Genomic DNA, 13129 nt, shown 5'->3' on the forward strand with positions numbered 1-13129 from the left:
TAAAAAACTGAAATAAAGGGTATTTCGTATCAATGGATTTCCCAGGTGCTTTTAGAACAAGAATGTGGAGTTTTGTGCTAAATTAGCTCATAACCAGAGAGAAAATCATTTATTTGAAACCAATTCGGTTTAAAATTATTATTTCTTATTATTTATTTTAAACCAATTTCGTTGAAAATTACTACATTTTAAAATTTCAATTAATGAAAAAAATTAAAATTTTGCAATATTTTGCAATATGTTCAGAATATCTTAACCCAATTTGGTTGAAATTTATTAAAATATAAAATTTCAGTTACTGAAAAGAAACTTAAAATGATTCATTGAGTATTTTCAGACTATCTGAACCCGGTTAGGTTGGACTGTGCCCCGCGTGGGCTGGCAGGCAGGAGGAGCTGATTTAAAATTTCAGTTAATGAAAAGAAAATGTAAATGATTCATTGAGTATTTTCAGACTATCTGAACCCAGTTTGGTTGAAATTTATTAAAATTTAAAATTTCAGTTAATGAAAAGAAAATTTAAATTATTAGTGCAATATTTTCAGGCTATCTGAACCCAGTTTGGTCGGATGCTGCCCCGCGTGGGCTGCCAGGCAGGAGGAGCTGATTTAAAATTTCAGTTAATGAAAAAAAAATTAAAATGATTCATGCAATATTTTCAGAATATCTTAAACCAATTTGGTTGAAATTGGTTAAAATTTAAAATTTCAGTTAATGAAAAGAAAATGTAAATTATTAGTGCAATATTTTCAGACCGTCTGAACCCAGTTTGGTCGGACGCTGCCCCGCGTGGGCTGCCAGGCAGGAGGAGCTGATTTAAAATTTCAGTTAATGAAAAGAAAATGTAAATGATTCATTGAGTATTTTCAGACTATCTGAACCCAGTTTGGTTGAAATTTATTAAAATTTAAAATTTCAATTAATGAAAAGAAAATGTAAATTATTAGTGCAATATTTTCAGGCTATCTGAACCCGGTTTGGTCGGACGCTGCCCCGTGTGGGCTGCCAGGCAGGAGGAGCTGATTTAAAATTTCAATTAATGAAAAGAAAATTTAAATTATTAGTGCAATATCTTCAGACTGTCTGAACCCAGTTTGGTCGGACGCTGCCCCACGTGGGCTGCCAGGCAGGAGGAGCTGGGAGAGGCTCCGCGTTCCCGAGCGCCGCGGTGGCTGTGCAGAGCTGGCCCAGGTGTGCAGTGTGTGTATTTATCTGTATTCTTTCTCACAGGTACCTTTAACATTTGTCTGGCTTAAATTTCATGGGCGCCGCCGGGATCCGTGCAGCCAGTAAAGGGCGAGGGTAAGGTTTTTGTCATCGTTTGGGCTCTTCCTTCCAACAGCCCCTCTCCATGTGTGTCTCTGCCTCTCTCTCTCTCTCTCTTTCTCACTGATCTCTCCCCTCTCGGTCTTTTCTCAACTGCATTATTTCCTTCCAGGTCGGTTCAGTCAAGTGAAGTAGGCAGCTGGTGTCATGGCTTCGGTATTTGGGGCGGCCCAGGTGGCTCCTGGGCTGGGCAATCAGGGCTAGGGGATCCAATCTAACAGTCTGGAACCTTTTTTTTTTTCTTTTTTTCTTTTTTTTTTTTTTAATTTCTTTTTTTCGTGTTGTTTTTTCTTTGTTGTTGTTGTTTTCGTTTTCTTTCTTTCTCTTTTTTGTTTTTTTTTTTTTTTCCTATTTTTTTTTCTGGTTTCTTTTTTCTATTTTTTTTCTATTTTCTGTGTAGGTCTCTTTAGTCAGCCTTATAGCTAATGCCCTGGGCTACTCGGAACTAGGTGCCATAAAATCCCTTAGGACACTAAGAGCCTTGAGGCCTTTAAGAGCGTTGTCCCGATTTGAGGGGATGAGGGTAAGATGCCATTAGCAGCTGATCCTTCTGCATGCCCGTGGAGCATTTTATTTTTTAAAAGCATGCTAGAACTGATCAAAACTGGTGGAAAGAGAATTCCAAACAGAATCATGATGCAGCTGCTGACTTGATCACCTCTACGTGGATGTAACCCTCACCCTGCCCACCGCTGCACCCTCCCCTCTAACAAAGGGAGATGCATCAGCTGCCTCATTACATTAATTACTGGCCCAAACCACCCATTTGTAGCCGATGTTGACACTTGGCTGTTCTCATTTGGCCTGGCTTTGACCTCGAGCATCCGAGGGGCTTCTCAGCTGTAACTTTTTTTTTGACCTAGGGAGAATCACCAGGTGCAAAGAAGCAGAATTGGAACCACCTCAGGGTCTGCAGGTTGTTGGCTGTTGGTGGAATTGGACTGAAAGATTCTGTCTCAGAGGGGGATTTTAAAAAAGCAACCAGGGGGAAAAGGCTGCTGCCTCTCGTGGCTCGCTGCAGGAAGGGACTGGGGGGAGCTCAGCTCTTTGAAAACTTTTTGGTTTCATTCCTCTTGTTGCACCTTGTTGTTCTCGGTCCAGTCTGGTGGTGACTGGCAGCCTTGTCTGGTAGTGAAGCTTTTCCTTTCTGTCCCTTTCCTTTTTTCCATGCTTTTTTGGTCCCTGTCCTGTCACTGTGGAACCAGAACAAAGCACAAGCAAAGCATTGAACTTAACGAGCTTGAATTGGCACCACTCCCTTGGGTGTTTCAATTATTGCAGTGTCTCACTGCTTTGCCACTGATATTCTGAGATTTTGGTGCTTTTTTCCCCATTTGGGATTGAAAGAGTCTCCTAAGAACATAAAAAAGTAGTAAAAAACTGAAATTTCATATCAACGGATTTCCCAGGTGCTCTTTGAACAAGAATGTGGGGTTTTGTGCTAAATCCCTGTTAGATCATTACCAGAATAAAAATCACATATTTTAAATAATGAGGGAAGGGAATAGCAGTCACAGTTTTACTTCAGGGTCTGAGTGGAGCAATTCCACCTGGATCCTCCTGATCTTTGGAGCTTAACTGAGCCCAAAATCCAGCCCAAGAGGAGCAGAGAGCTGAGGGCGCTCCTCAAACTCCCTGGGAAGTAACAGAATTACCTGAGCTCCAAATCCAAGGGAGGTGTTTCCTCTCTAAGACCTTCTCCTGCTGTTATTTCTTTGTGTCATTAATTTAATTCTAGATTTGAATCCACAGCAGAGGCGCAAAGGAAGAAAAATTTCCATTCACACAAAGGTGGAGCTTTTGCTGGGCTGGGTTTGCGTCTGACCCAGAAGTTTGATCACAAAGAACAGGCCTAGCACTAAACCTGTAGAAACTAAAAGCTGGTTTTAAGCCATGCTGGGGAGAAGATTTCTGATGTACAATCAGGAAATTCTCGTGCTTCGAGCGGGGGATTTTCAGCACAGGAAAATTGATAGTTGTGACTGCAGCCCTGTCAGCTCCCTAGACCCAATTATCTCTCCTTTGTTTTGGAGACAAGTGTCAGTGCCCCATCCAGCCAGACCAATTTGAGAGATCTGAAATGCCTTTGCAAAGGAGACTGGAACTGTAGTTCTTTGCTTTTCTCTCCTCCATAGCAATCTGCATTTCCAGGAGCTTGCTCTGCTCTGAGCTCGGTCAGGGAGTTTGGTGGTGATGCTGTGAGACATGCATGTGTTCTTGTCAGTCTGCACACAAAAGCCATCCTCCTCCTTTCCCTCCTTCTGGAAAGCTCTGTAGATTTAATGAACCATAAATGACCATATTTCAGGAGGAAATTACCCTTTTTTTGTTTCATGTGGTAGCTGGAATAAATCAATGTATTCGTAGGAGGATGTGACCCAAAAAGTGCTACTGGTCCAGCAGCTCAGCATCCTGTTGGGATGAAGGGAGAGTGAGAGAAGAGGCATCACCTGCAGCCTTTTGGGGCTCTCACCTGTGCCTTTTAGGTGTAGGGATGAACTCCTGACATCACGTACCAGCTGGAACGGAGGATTCACCAGCTGCACCACTGTGGTTTTCATTTTTCCTCCATTTTTCTATCTCAGACTGGTTTGGGTTGGGAAGGACCTTAAAACCCATCCAGTCCCACCCTCTGGACACCTCCCAGCAGCCCAGACCTCCAATCCCAGTCCAAACTGGCCATGAGCTGCTGTGGTGGCCATGGGTGGTGGTTGTGACTTCCAACAAAGGGAGGAGAAGGACCAGGACGAGCTGTGGCCAATGTCCCACCCTTGGGGCCTCCCAAGTCCCCGTGTGTGGTTGAGCTGCCTTTCAAAACTGAGGCAAGATAGTTTAGCTGCTGTTCATCTATTAAAGGAATCTAAATTAGGAGATCATAATAAAAGATTTAATATCCTGCTGACCTGCCTCTATTAAAAGCTTACATTTGGCCGCGTGTTGGCCGGGGACGCTCAGGGACGCGATGCTCCCAAACGGTGAAGGGCTAAAATTAGGAAGAGATGAGCTCTGACAAAACCCCATCCCCATTTCTGAGCATTTGGAGGAGGGAACGTGGCTTTTGTGTGCTGGTGAGCCTGCCAGGCTGCATGCTCAGCTCTCTGCCTGGGACTACACGACTGGCCTTGCTGAGTCCACAGGATGATCTCGGTGTTAGTCCGTGCTTTAGTGTGACCACAGTGATGCTGGGCTTGGTCCTGGCCCCACACAGGGAGCAGGACCAGGCCCTGAGTGAAAACAGCGTTGTTTGAGCGTGGGGAATGCCTGGAGGGGCTGCTGGCTGGAAAAACAAAACCTCTGGAATCCAGGAGCTCAAGTGTCCTCACACTTGGCTCTGAGAAAATTCCATCAGGACCCTGTTTGTTATGAGGGTCTGAGCCTGCCCCTCTGCCTTTGGTCAATTAAAATGACAGGAAATAATTGGTTTGTTAAAGAACAAAGAGTCCAGGCTCCGTAAATCCAACAATGTGGCTTGAAAAGAGAAATTATTTTGAAAATATACGTATTATATAATATGTATATAATATAATATACAATATGCAATATATAATATGCAATAGACAATATATAATATACTGTATACAATATAAAATATATATTATACAATATGCAATATATAATGTGCTATATAAAATATATACTATGCAATATACAATATGTAATATACAATATGCAATATACAATATATAATATACTATATAAAATATATACTGTGCAATATACAATATATAATATGCAATAGACAATATATAATACACTATATACAATATAAAATATATATTATACAATATACAATATATTATATACTATATACAATATAAAATATATACTAAATATGCAATATATTATATACTATATAAAATATATACGGTACAATATACAATATGCAATATACAATACACAATATACAATATATAATAAACAATATATAATATGCAATAGACAATATATAATACACTATATACAATATAAAATATATACTATGCAATATGCAATATATAATATATTATATACAATATATAATACATACTATACAATATATAACATACTATATACAATATACAAAATATAATATAATGCAATATAATTATAATAATCATAATAGAAACATATTTTGAAAACGCAGCTTCCCTGCTTGCCTTTGAAGCAGAATTTGAAGCTTGCAACAAATTCACTGCCAATTTCTGCATGGATCAACCCCCCCAACATGTCAGTGGCCTCCCCCATTCCCCCCCAGAACAGCTGTACTTTTGCTTGCTGTCTCCTGCCTCGTGTTTTATACTGAAACTTTTTCCCACCCCTTCCAACACAGGTGGTTGTCAATGCCTTGGTTGGCGCTATCCCTTCCATTATGAATGTCTTGTTGGTCTGCCTTATCTTCTGGCTGATTTTCAGCATTATGGGGGTTAACCTGTTTGCCGGGAAATATCATTACTGCTTTAATGAAACAGCTGAGCATCGCTTTGAGATAGATGTTGTTAACAACAAGACAGAATGCGAGGCTCTGATGCCACCCAACTCCACGGAGATCCGGTGGAAGAATGTGAAAATTAACTTTGACAACGTTGGGGCAGGATACCTGGCTCTGCTGCAAGTTGTAAGTTTGGGTTTCTACCGTTGTCCCTTTAAAATATTCCAAACTGAGGGGCTGGAGCTCTAAAATACCCCAAACTGAGGGGCTGGAGCTCTAAAATACCCCAAAGTGAGGGGCTGGAGCTCTAAAATACCCCAAACTAAGGGGTTGCAGCTGCATCCCCCCAAAACACCCCAAAGTGTGGGGCTGGACCTGCCTCCCCCACTAAACTACCCCAAACTGAGAGGTTGGAGCTCTAAAATGCCCCAAACTGAGGGGTTGGAGCTGTGTCCCCCACTAAAATACCCCAAATTGAGGTGCTGGAAATACAAAATGCTCCTGCTGTATTTTATATCCTTCCCTCTCTCTGAAATCCAGCATCCACCGGGGTTGGGGCTGCAATGAATTTGCCATTTTATATTTATTCTCTTTCCTAATTTATGGGTCTCAGTAAGAGCCTCCAAGTTCCCCACTCACACTCAGCCTGCTTGAACCTCATGAGGTTCAGCTCCTTGAGCTGGCACAATTCTTGTATTTTGGGTGAATTCTGTCTCTGTGTTTTCTCTGCCAGGCTACATTCAAGGGCTGGATGGACATCATGTATGCAGCTGTAGATTCCAGAAAGGTAACCTGGCAAAACTCCCCTCCCCTTATTTCTATCTGCTCTTTTGGTTTGCTAAAACTGAGAGTAAAAGTTGTGGAATTGTGTTTGTAGTGAGTATTTAATGCTGGGATTGTTTGCTTTGCTCTGGGGGTCTGATGAGTTAAAAGATGCTGAAGAAAATCCCAAAAAGGGCAAGTTTTTCTGGTTGTGTTTTTTTTTTTGTTCCAACTGGTTTTTGATCTTTGATGGTTTGGAAACACAACCAAAAATCTCATTTTGCCTGTGTTTGTACGATGTCTTTGAAATGTCATTTGTTGTTTTTCTTATCTCCCCTTCAGCAAGAAGAGCAGCCCAAATACGAGGACAACATTTACATGTACATTTATTTTGTTATCTTCATCATCTTTGGCTCCTTTTTCACCCTGAACTTGTTCATTGGTGTCATCATCGACAACTTCAACCAACAAAAGAAAAAGATAAGTGATCTGTGTTTGCTGCTTCCAGCTCAGACCTGTCCCAGGACTGTTGGCTCTTCAGGCTGGTGGGTTTTTCTGCAAAATGAAGTAATTTTGGGGCACAAAGCTCCTTTTTTTAGAGCTATGGGCCTCTTGGTGCCTTGAGCACAACATGCTTGGTTTAAACTACAGCCAGATTAAACATTTTCCCTAGATTTTCATGCATTTTGGGGTTTTTTTATGCCTTGGCTAAAATACAAACTGGAAGCAAGATGTCTTCCTTGCCTCTGTCTCATATCCTGCTTTTTCTTGAAATAAAAGTTGTAAGTTTGGGTTTCTACCATTGTCCCTTTAAAATACCCCAAAATGAGGGGCTGGAGCTCTAATTTGGGATGGATTTGCATGGTGCAGCTCCTGGAAATGCCCTCACAGCTGCTCACCGCAGAGGGGAGGGAGGCAGTGCAATGGAAGCTATGCATTTCAATTTATAGGAAATTAAAAATTTCATTTTTAATTAAGATCAGTGCAGCCTGGGTGTTAGTTTCTGTGAGTGATTTCTCTCTGAAGGCAGGCCTCACCTGAGCTGGGCTTTACTCCTTTCCCTTCTGGTCCATGAGCTGATTGTAACCAGTTTTGCTTTTGCCCCTTTACTTTGGAGGTCAAGACATTTTCATGACAGAAGAACAGAAGAAGTACTACAACGCCATGAAAAAACTGGGCTCAAAGAAGCCTCAAAAACCCATTCCCCGACCTCTGGTGAGTGCATTGGAGGGAGCTCAGGATAAACCTGTGGAGTAGATTTCTAAGGAGCTTTTTTCTCCAAAATCATCCCTAGTTTTAACTCACGTTGGACTCACATCACCCTGGTTTTGTCATTGTAACTCAGATGTCACCTGCAAAGGTTAAAACATTTGTGCTGGGGTTGGTGTAAATCAGTTCATCACCTGAATAATGAAATTCCAAAACTTCACCTGGGTGAGAGGCCTTAGAAGTGGAGTAGGAGCCTCCTGGCACTCGCAGGAGAACCTTTGGCAATCACCCAGCCCTGAGGGCTTTGCTGATGGAGAACTGAGCTCGTTTCCCTGGTTTCTGAACGGCTTTGGATCCCTCAGAAAGCCAAAAAAGGGGTTGGGCTGAGTCCCTTAGGAGCTGTATGGATAAAGCATCCTGGTTTTGGGGCTGTGGTGGTGCCAGGACACCAGAGGGGCTGGGTTCTCCTGCGGGCACCCATCAGTGCAAGGATCCGGCTGCAAAGCTCGGCAGAGAGCGAGATGTGCTGCTGGTAGGGATGGAGTAACATGTTGGGGTATAATTTGCATTTTCCTGCCTTTGCCCTCACCAGACCAGCTCGTGGACAGGGTTTGCCTTGAAAGCTTTGTTCAGCACTGACAAGATCACATCCTTGTCCCTCTTTCCACCAATGGTGGAATAATTTGTTGATTAATGGTAAATTAAGAGAAATTCCTGCCTGTGAGGATGGTGAAGCCTTGGCATGGGTGCCCAGAGAAGCTGTGGGTGCTCCTGGGAGTAACCAGAACCAGGTTTGACAGGACAGGGGGTGGAATGGGATCACCTGAAGGACATTTCCAATCCAAACCGCTCCACGCTTCCATGATTGTTGCTCAAGCTTGGTTCCCTGCCTCTCCTGCTCCACAGAACCGCATCCAGGGAGCCGTGTTCGACTTTGTCACCCAGCAAGCCTTCGACATCGTCATCATGATGCTCATCTGCCTCAACATGGTGACCATGATGGTGGAGACAGACACGCAGAGCAAGCAGATGGAGGACATCCTTTACTGGATCAACTTTGTGTTTGTCATCTTCTTCACCTGTGAGTGTGTGCTCAAGATGTTCGCCTTGAGGCACTACTACTTCACCATCGGCTGGAACATCTTCGACTTCGTGGTTGTGATTCTGTCCATCGTGGGTAAGTGGGACAACACTCAGAGGTCGTGGTACTCCATTTTCAGAAGGCTTCAAACCTGTTTTTATTTCAGCGTGTGTGCTTTTTGTACATTCTTACTAAACTCATATATTTATACTTTACTTATTAGTCACGAGAGACAAACAAAGTGCTCATTGGAATTTCTCTGATTTATCCTTTTTTCTTTCTTGGTTTCTATGTCAACGACCTTGGTAGGAAATTGTTTCAGGGGTAAACGTGGATTCTCTTATCAAACTTCTCTCTGGCTCACAGAAGTTGCTGTAAAACCTCTTCCACACTTAGAGGTCTTTGAGTGCCAGGCTGTTTTGGCATTTTTAGAGTAGAACATGTCTGTGAAAGGGATATGTAGGTACCAGGACCTCAAGGTTCTCTTTGAGCCTTGGGAAGACACCGTGGCAGAATTTATCTGAATTTCTTTGTGAAGCTCTGAAATTTATTTATGAAGTCCTGAGTGATGCTCCTTCCTTCTGTTCTGATATTCCAGTTGTAAACCACTCTGTATTCCAGAGGTAAACCACTTGACCATTGCTCTCTCTGTCTGTAAAAACTGAAGTTTCACTCACTTCAACAGAATATTTTAATGCTTAGTAACCCCTGAAAATTTCCCTGCAGAGCTTCTTGCCACAGCACAGGACTTGCCATCTTGTTTGCAGTTTGTTTGAATGTTAAATCCCTGTTTCCTCCAACAGGTTTTGAGGTTTTTAGCATCCAGTCTGCAAAATATGCACAAGCTCACAATGGCTGTGCCCATTCCCTGGGGAGCCTGGGAACCCTCTGGGAGAAGAATCTTCTCCTGATGTCCCTCCTCTGACACAGGTCCAGCTGTGCTCTCACTGCTCACAAGGAGCAGAGATCAGAGCTGCCCCTCTCCTGCCCTTCAGGAGGATTTACCTGCCTGAGAAGAATTTTTTCCTGATATCCCTCCCCTGACAGAGGTGTGTGCTCTCAGTGCTCAAAAGGAGCAGAGATCAGAGCTGTCCTTCTGCTGCCTCTCAGGAGGATTTACCTGCCCGAACATCCCAAACACCCTCTGAAAATCCACCCACGGAATTGCACGTGCCCCAGAGGAAGCAGCAGCCTGTGCATCTGCCCTGTCACACGTGTTGCCTCTCTCCTCTAGGGATGTTCCTGGCTGAGATCATTGAGAAGTACTTCGTGTCACCCACTCTGTTCCGAGTCATCCGCCTGGCTCGCATCGGCCGCATCCTGCGCTTGATCAAGGGAGCCAAGGGGATCCGCACGCTGCTTTTTGCCTTAATGATGTCCCTGCCTGCCTTGTTCAACATCGGCCTCCTGCTCTTCCTGGTCATGTTCATCTTCTCCATCTTCGGCATGTCCAACTTCGCCTACGTCAAGCACGAGGCCGGCATCGACGACATGTTCAACTTTGAGACCTTTGGCAACAGCATGATCTGCTTGTTCCAGATCACCACGTCGGCCGGCTGGGACGGGCTCCTGCTGCCCATCCTGAACCGGCCCCCGGACTGCGACCTGGACAAGGAGCACCCGGGCAGCGGCTTCAAGGGGGACTGCGGCAACCCCTCGGTGGGGATATTTTTCTTTGTCAGCTACATCATCATCTCCTTCCTGATCGTGGTCAACATGTACATCGCCATCATCCTGGAGAACTTCAGCGTGGCGACGGAGGAGAGCGCGGACCCGCTCAGCGAGGACGACTTCGAGACCTTCTACGAGATCTGGGAGAAGTTCGACCCCGACGCCACGCAGTTCATCGAGTACAGCAAGCTGGCGGACTTCGCCGACGCCCTGGAGCATCCGCTGCGCGTGCCCAAGCCCAACACCATCGAACTCATCGCCATGGACCTGCCGATGGTAAGTGGGGACAGGATCCACTGTTTGGACATCCTGTTTGCCTTCACCAAACGTGTCCTGGGGGACAGCGGGGAGCTGGATATCCTGAGACAGCAGATGGAGGAGAGGTTTGTGGCTTCCAACCCTTCCAAAGTGTCTTATGAGCCCATCACCACCACGCTGCGGCGCAAGCAGGAGGAGGTGTCGGCCGTGGTGATCCAGAGGGCGTACAGGGCTCGTTTGGCGCGACGGGGCTTCATCAGCCGCAGGCCTGCCACCACCAAACTGGAGAACGGGGGAGCCAACAGGGAGAAAAAGGAGGGCACCCCCTCCACGGCGTCCCTGCCCTCCTACGACAGCGTCACCAAACCCGAGAAGGAGAAGCAGCAGCGGGCGGAGGAGGGCAGGAGAGAAAAGGCCAAGAGACAAAAAGACGGCAGGGTGGCCAAGTCTTGAGACACACACACACACGTTCACACACACACACACAGAGAGAGAGAGAGAGGGAAAAAAAATTAACAAAAAAACAAAAAATAGTAGAATTGTACGAATTAAAATATTTGCAAGTGAAAAAACAAAAAAAAAAACAAAAAAAAAAAAGATTGTTTACAAACTTCCTGAAATATATCAATACAGAAGAGCTGTGGAGACACTTACCTGAAGATCTTATACCAAACATAGTCTGCTTACTGTGTGACAGCGTTGCATCTAAAGCAGTGACCTACCACCTGTTTAAAGGACCCTGTAAACAAACATTTAAACACAAAAAAAAAAAAAAGGAAAAAAAATGGATTTTCTATTGTTTGGGCAGGTGGATACTGCATGTTCCACATCAGTCAATGCAACTTAGGACAAACAAGCAAAATAAACCACACACACACACAAACACACTCAGAGCAACAAAACCCGCTGCTGGGATTCATGTATTTTCCAAAGCAGCCCCAAATGGATTTTATTTTCCCATTTTGTTGATTATTCTCAGAAGAAAACCCAGAAGTCACCATGTCCATGGGTTTGTTCATGCAAAACTAGATTTGCATTTAGTTAAGCAGCAAAATTAAAACAAAAAAAAAGAGGAAAAAAATTGAAAAAAGGAGTTAAAACAAGTAGAACAAAAAAAAAAAAAAAGAAAAAATGAAACTAAGCACCCATTGAGCCCACTGAGTTACCATAGTTTATTTGAGATTTATTATTTGCATTCTACTTTCTCCATGGGCTTTACTTGGTTTGGGAGATGGGGCAGTTGGGTACCTTCAGCCTGGAGCCAGCTCGGGCTGATCCCCCCCAAAAATAAAATCAAAGTGCTCGTTAACGCCTAGAAGCGATTTTTGCAGATTTTTGCAGATTTTTGCATGATGGCATGACCAGGGACCATGCATGAGGAACCACAACCAGGGGACACGCTGTCACCTGTCCACAGAGGTGTGTTAAGCCATAAATTCGAGGCACTCCACTGAGTATCTACCGCACACTGTATTTTGGATATTTTGGAGAGAAACCTTAGTGATGCTCCTGCCCGGCACCAGTACTCCCAGTTCATAGAGAATCTTCCATAAACCTGCCAGTAGAAGAAAAAACAACAACAACAAAAAAAAATAACCCAACAGAACCTCAGTGTAACTCTAAAACCACAGAATCCCCCAAGAGAACAAGCAGGTGAATGAATCGTGTGTGTCTGTTTAACAACTTTGACTTTCCTTTCCATACAGCCATGGTTTTTTGCACACTGAAACAGAACAAAAATTCCAAAATGCTGCTCTGGACCTCACCAAAGGGGAGAGGATAAATCTGGGAATGGCTTGTTATCCATGTCACTGTAAATCCAAAACCTAGGGCTTCAACCAGCCAGCAAGGTCAGTTGTATCCTGCAATATTTAGCATTAATTAATGTTAATTAATTATCCTTCAGCCTCCTCCATCCTGCAGCGTAGACACTTCTTTTGGTAGAGATAAACGTTAAAAAACAACAACAAAAAGAAAAGCAGCACGTTACCTCCGCTGGTAGGAACTTGGGGAGCTCACCCACAGCACTCTGGGGTGGAGGGTGGGGATGGGGGGAGTCACCCTTGGGGTCGGGACCCACATTTGGGGTCAGAACCAGCCTTTGGGGTTGGGACCCACATTTGGGGTTGGGATTTACCCTTGGGATCAAGACCAACCCTTGGGGTTGGGAGTCACCGTTGGGGTCTCTACCCACCTTTGGGGTCAGGACCCACATTTGGGGTCAGGACCCACATTTGGGGTCAGGAGTCACCCTTGGGGTTGGACCCAACCCTTGAGGTCAGGAGTCACCTTTGGGGTCAGGACCCACATTTAGGATTGGGACCGACCTTTGGGGTCAGGACCAACCCTTGGGGTCGGGACCAACCTTTGGGGTCAGGACCCACATTTGGGGTCAGGAGTCACCTTTGGGATCA

The 13129-nt window shown here is 44.4% G+C and overlaps 1 protein-coding gene across 2 annotated transcripts in view; it reads left to right on the plus strand.

Moving 5' to 3' along the window:
* The window catches only part of SCN8A (sodium voltage-gated channel alpha subunit 8), a 57622-nt gene extending 45311 nt beyond the window's left edge, over window positions 1–12311 (plus strand). For both annotated transcript variants that reach the window (XM_054293532.1, XM_054293534.1), the window contains exons 21-27: window positions 1727–1849; window positions 5636–5920; window positions 6468–6521; window positions 6839–6976; window positions 7607–7711; window positions 8612–8882; window positions 10021–12311. In XM_054293532.1, coding sequence (XP_054149507.1) covers window positions 1727–1849; window positions 5636–5920; window positions 6468–6521; window positions 6839–6976; window positions 7607–7711; window positions 8612–8882; window positions 10021–11168 — 2124 coding nt within the window. In that variant the 3' untranslated portion in view covers window positions 11169–12311. The remainder of the gene's footprint in view (window positions 1–1726; window positions 1850–5635; window positions 5921–6467; window positions 6522–6838; window positions 6977–7606; window positions 7712–8611; window positions 8883–10020) is intronic.
* The last annotated feature ends 818 nt before the right edge of the window (window positions 12312–13129 follow it).

The sequence above is a fragment of the Melozone crissalis genome, unplaced genomic scaffold (genome assembly GCF_028551555.1).
Source record: "Melozone crissalis strain CALT ecotype California unplaced genomic scaffold, PUWL_Pcris_2 ptg000160l_1, whole genome shotgun sequence".
In the NCBI taxonomy this organism is placed as follows: domain Eukaryota; kingdom Metazoa; phylum Chordata; class Aves; order Passeriformes; family Passerellidae; genus Melozone; species Melozone crissalis.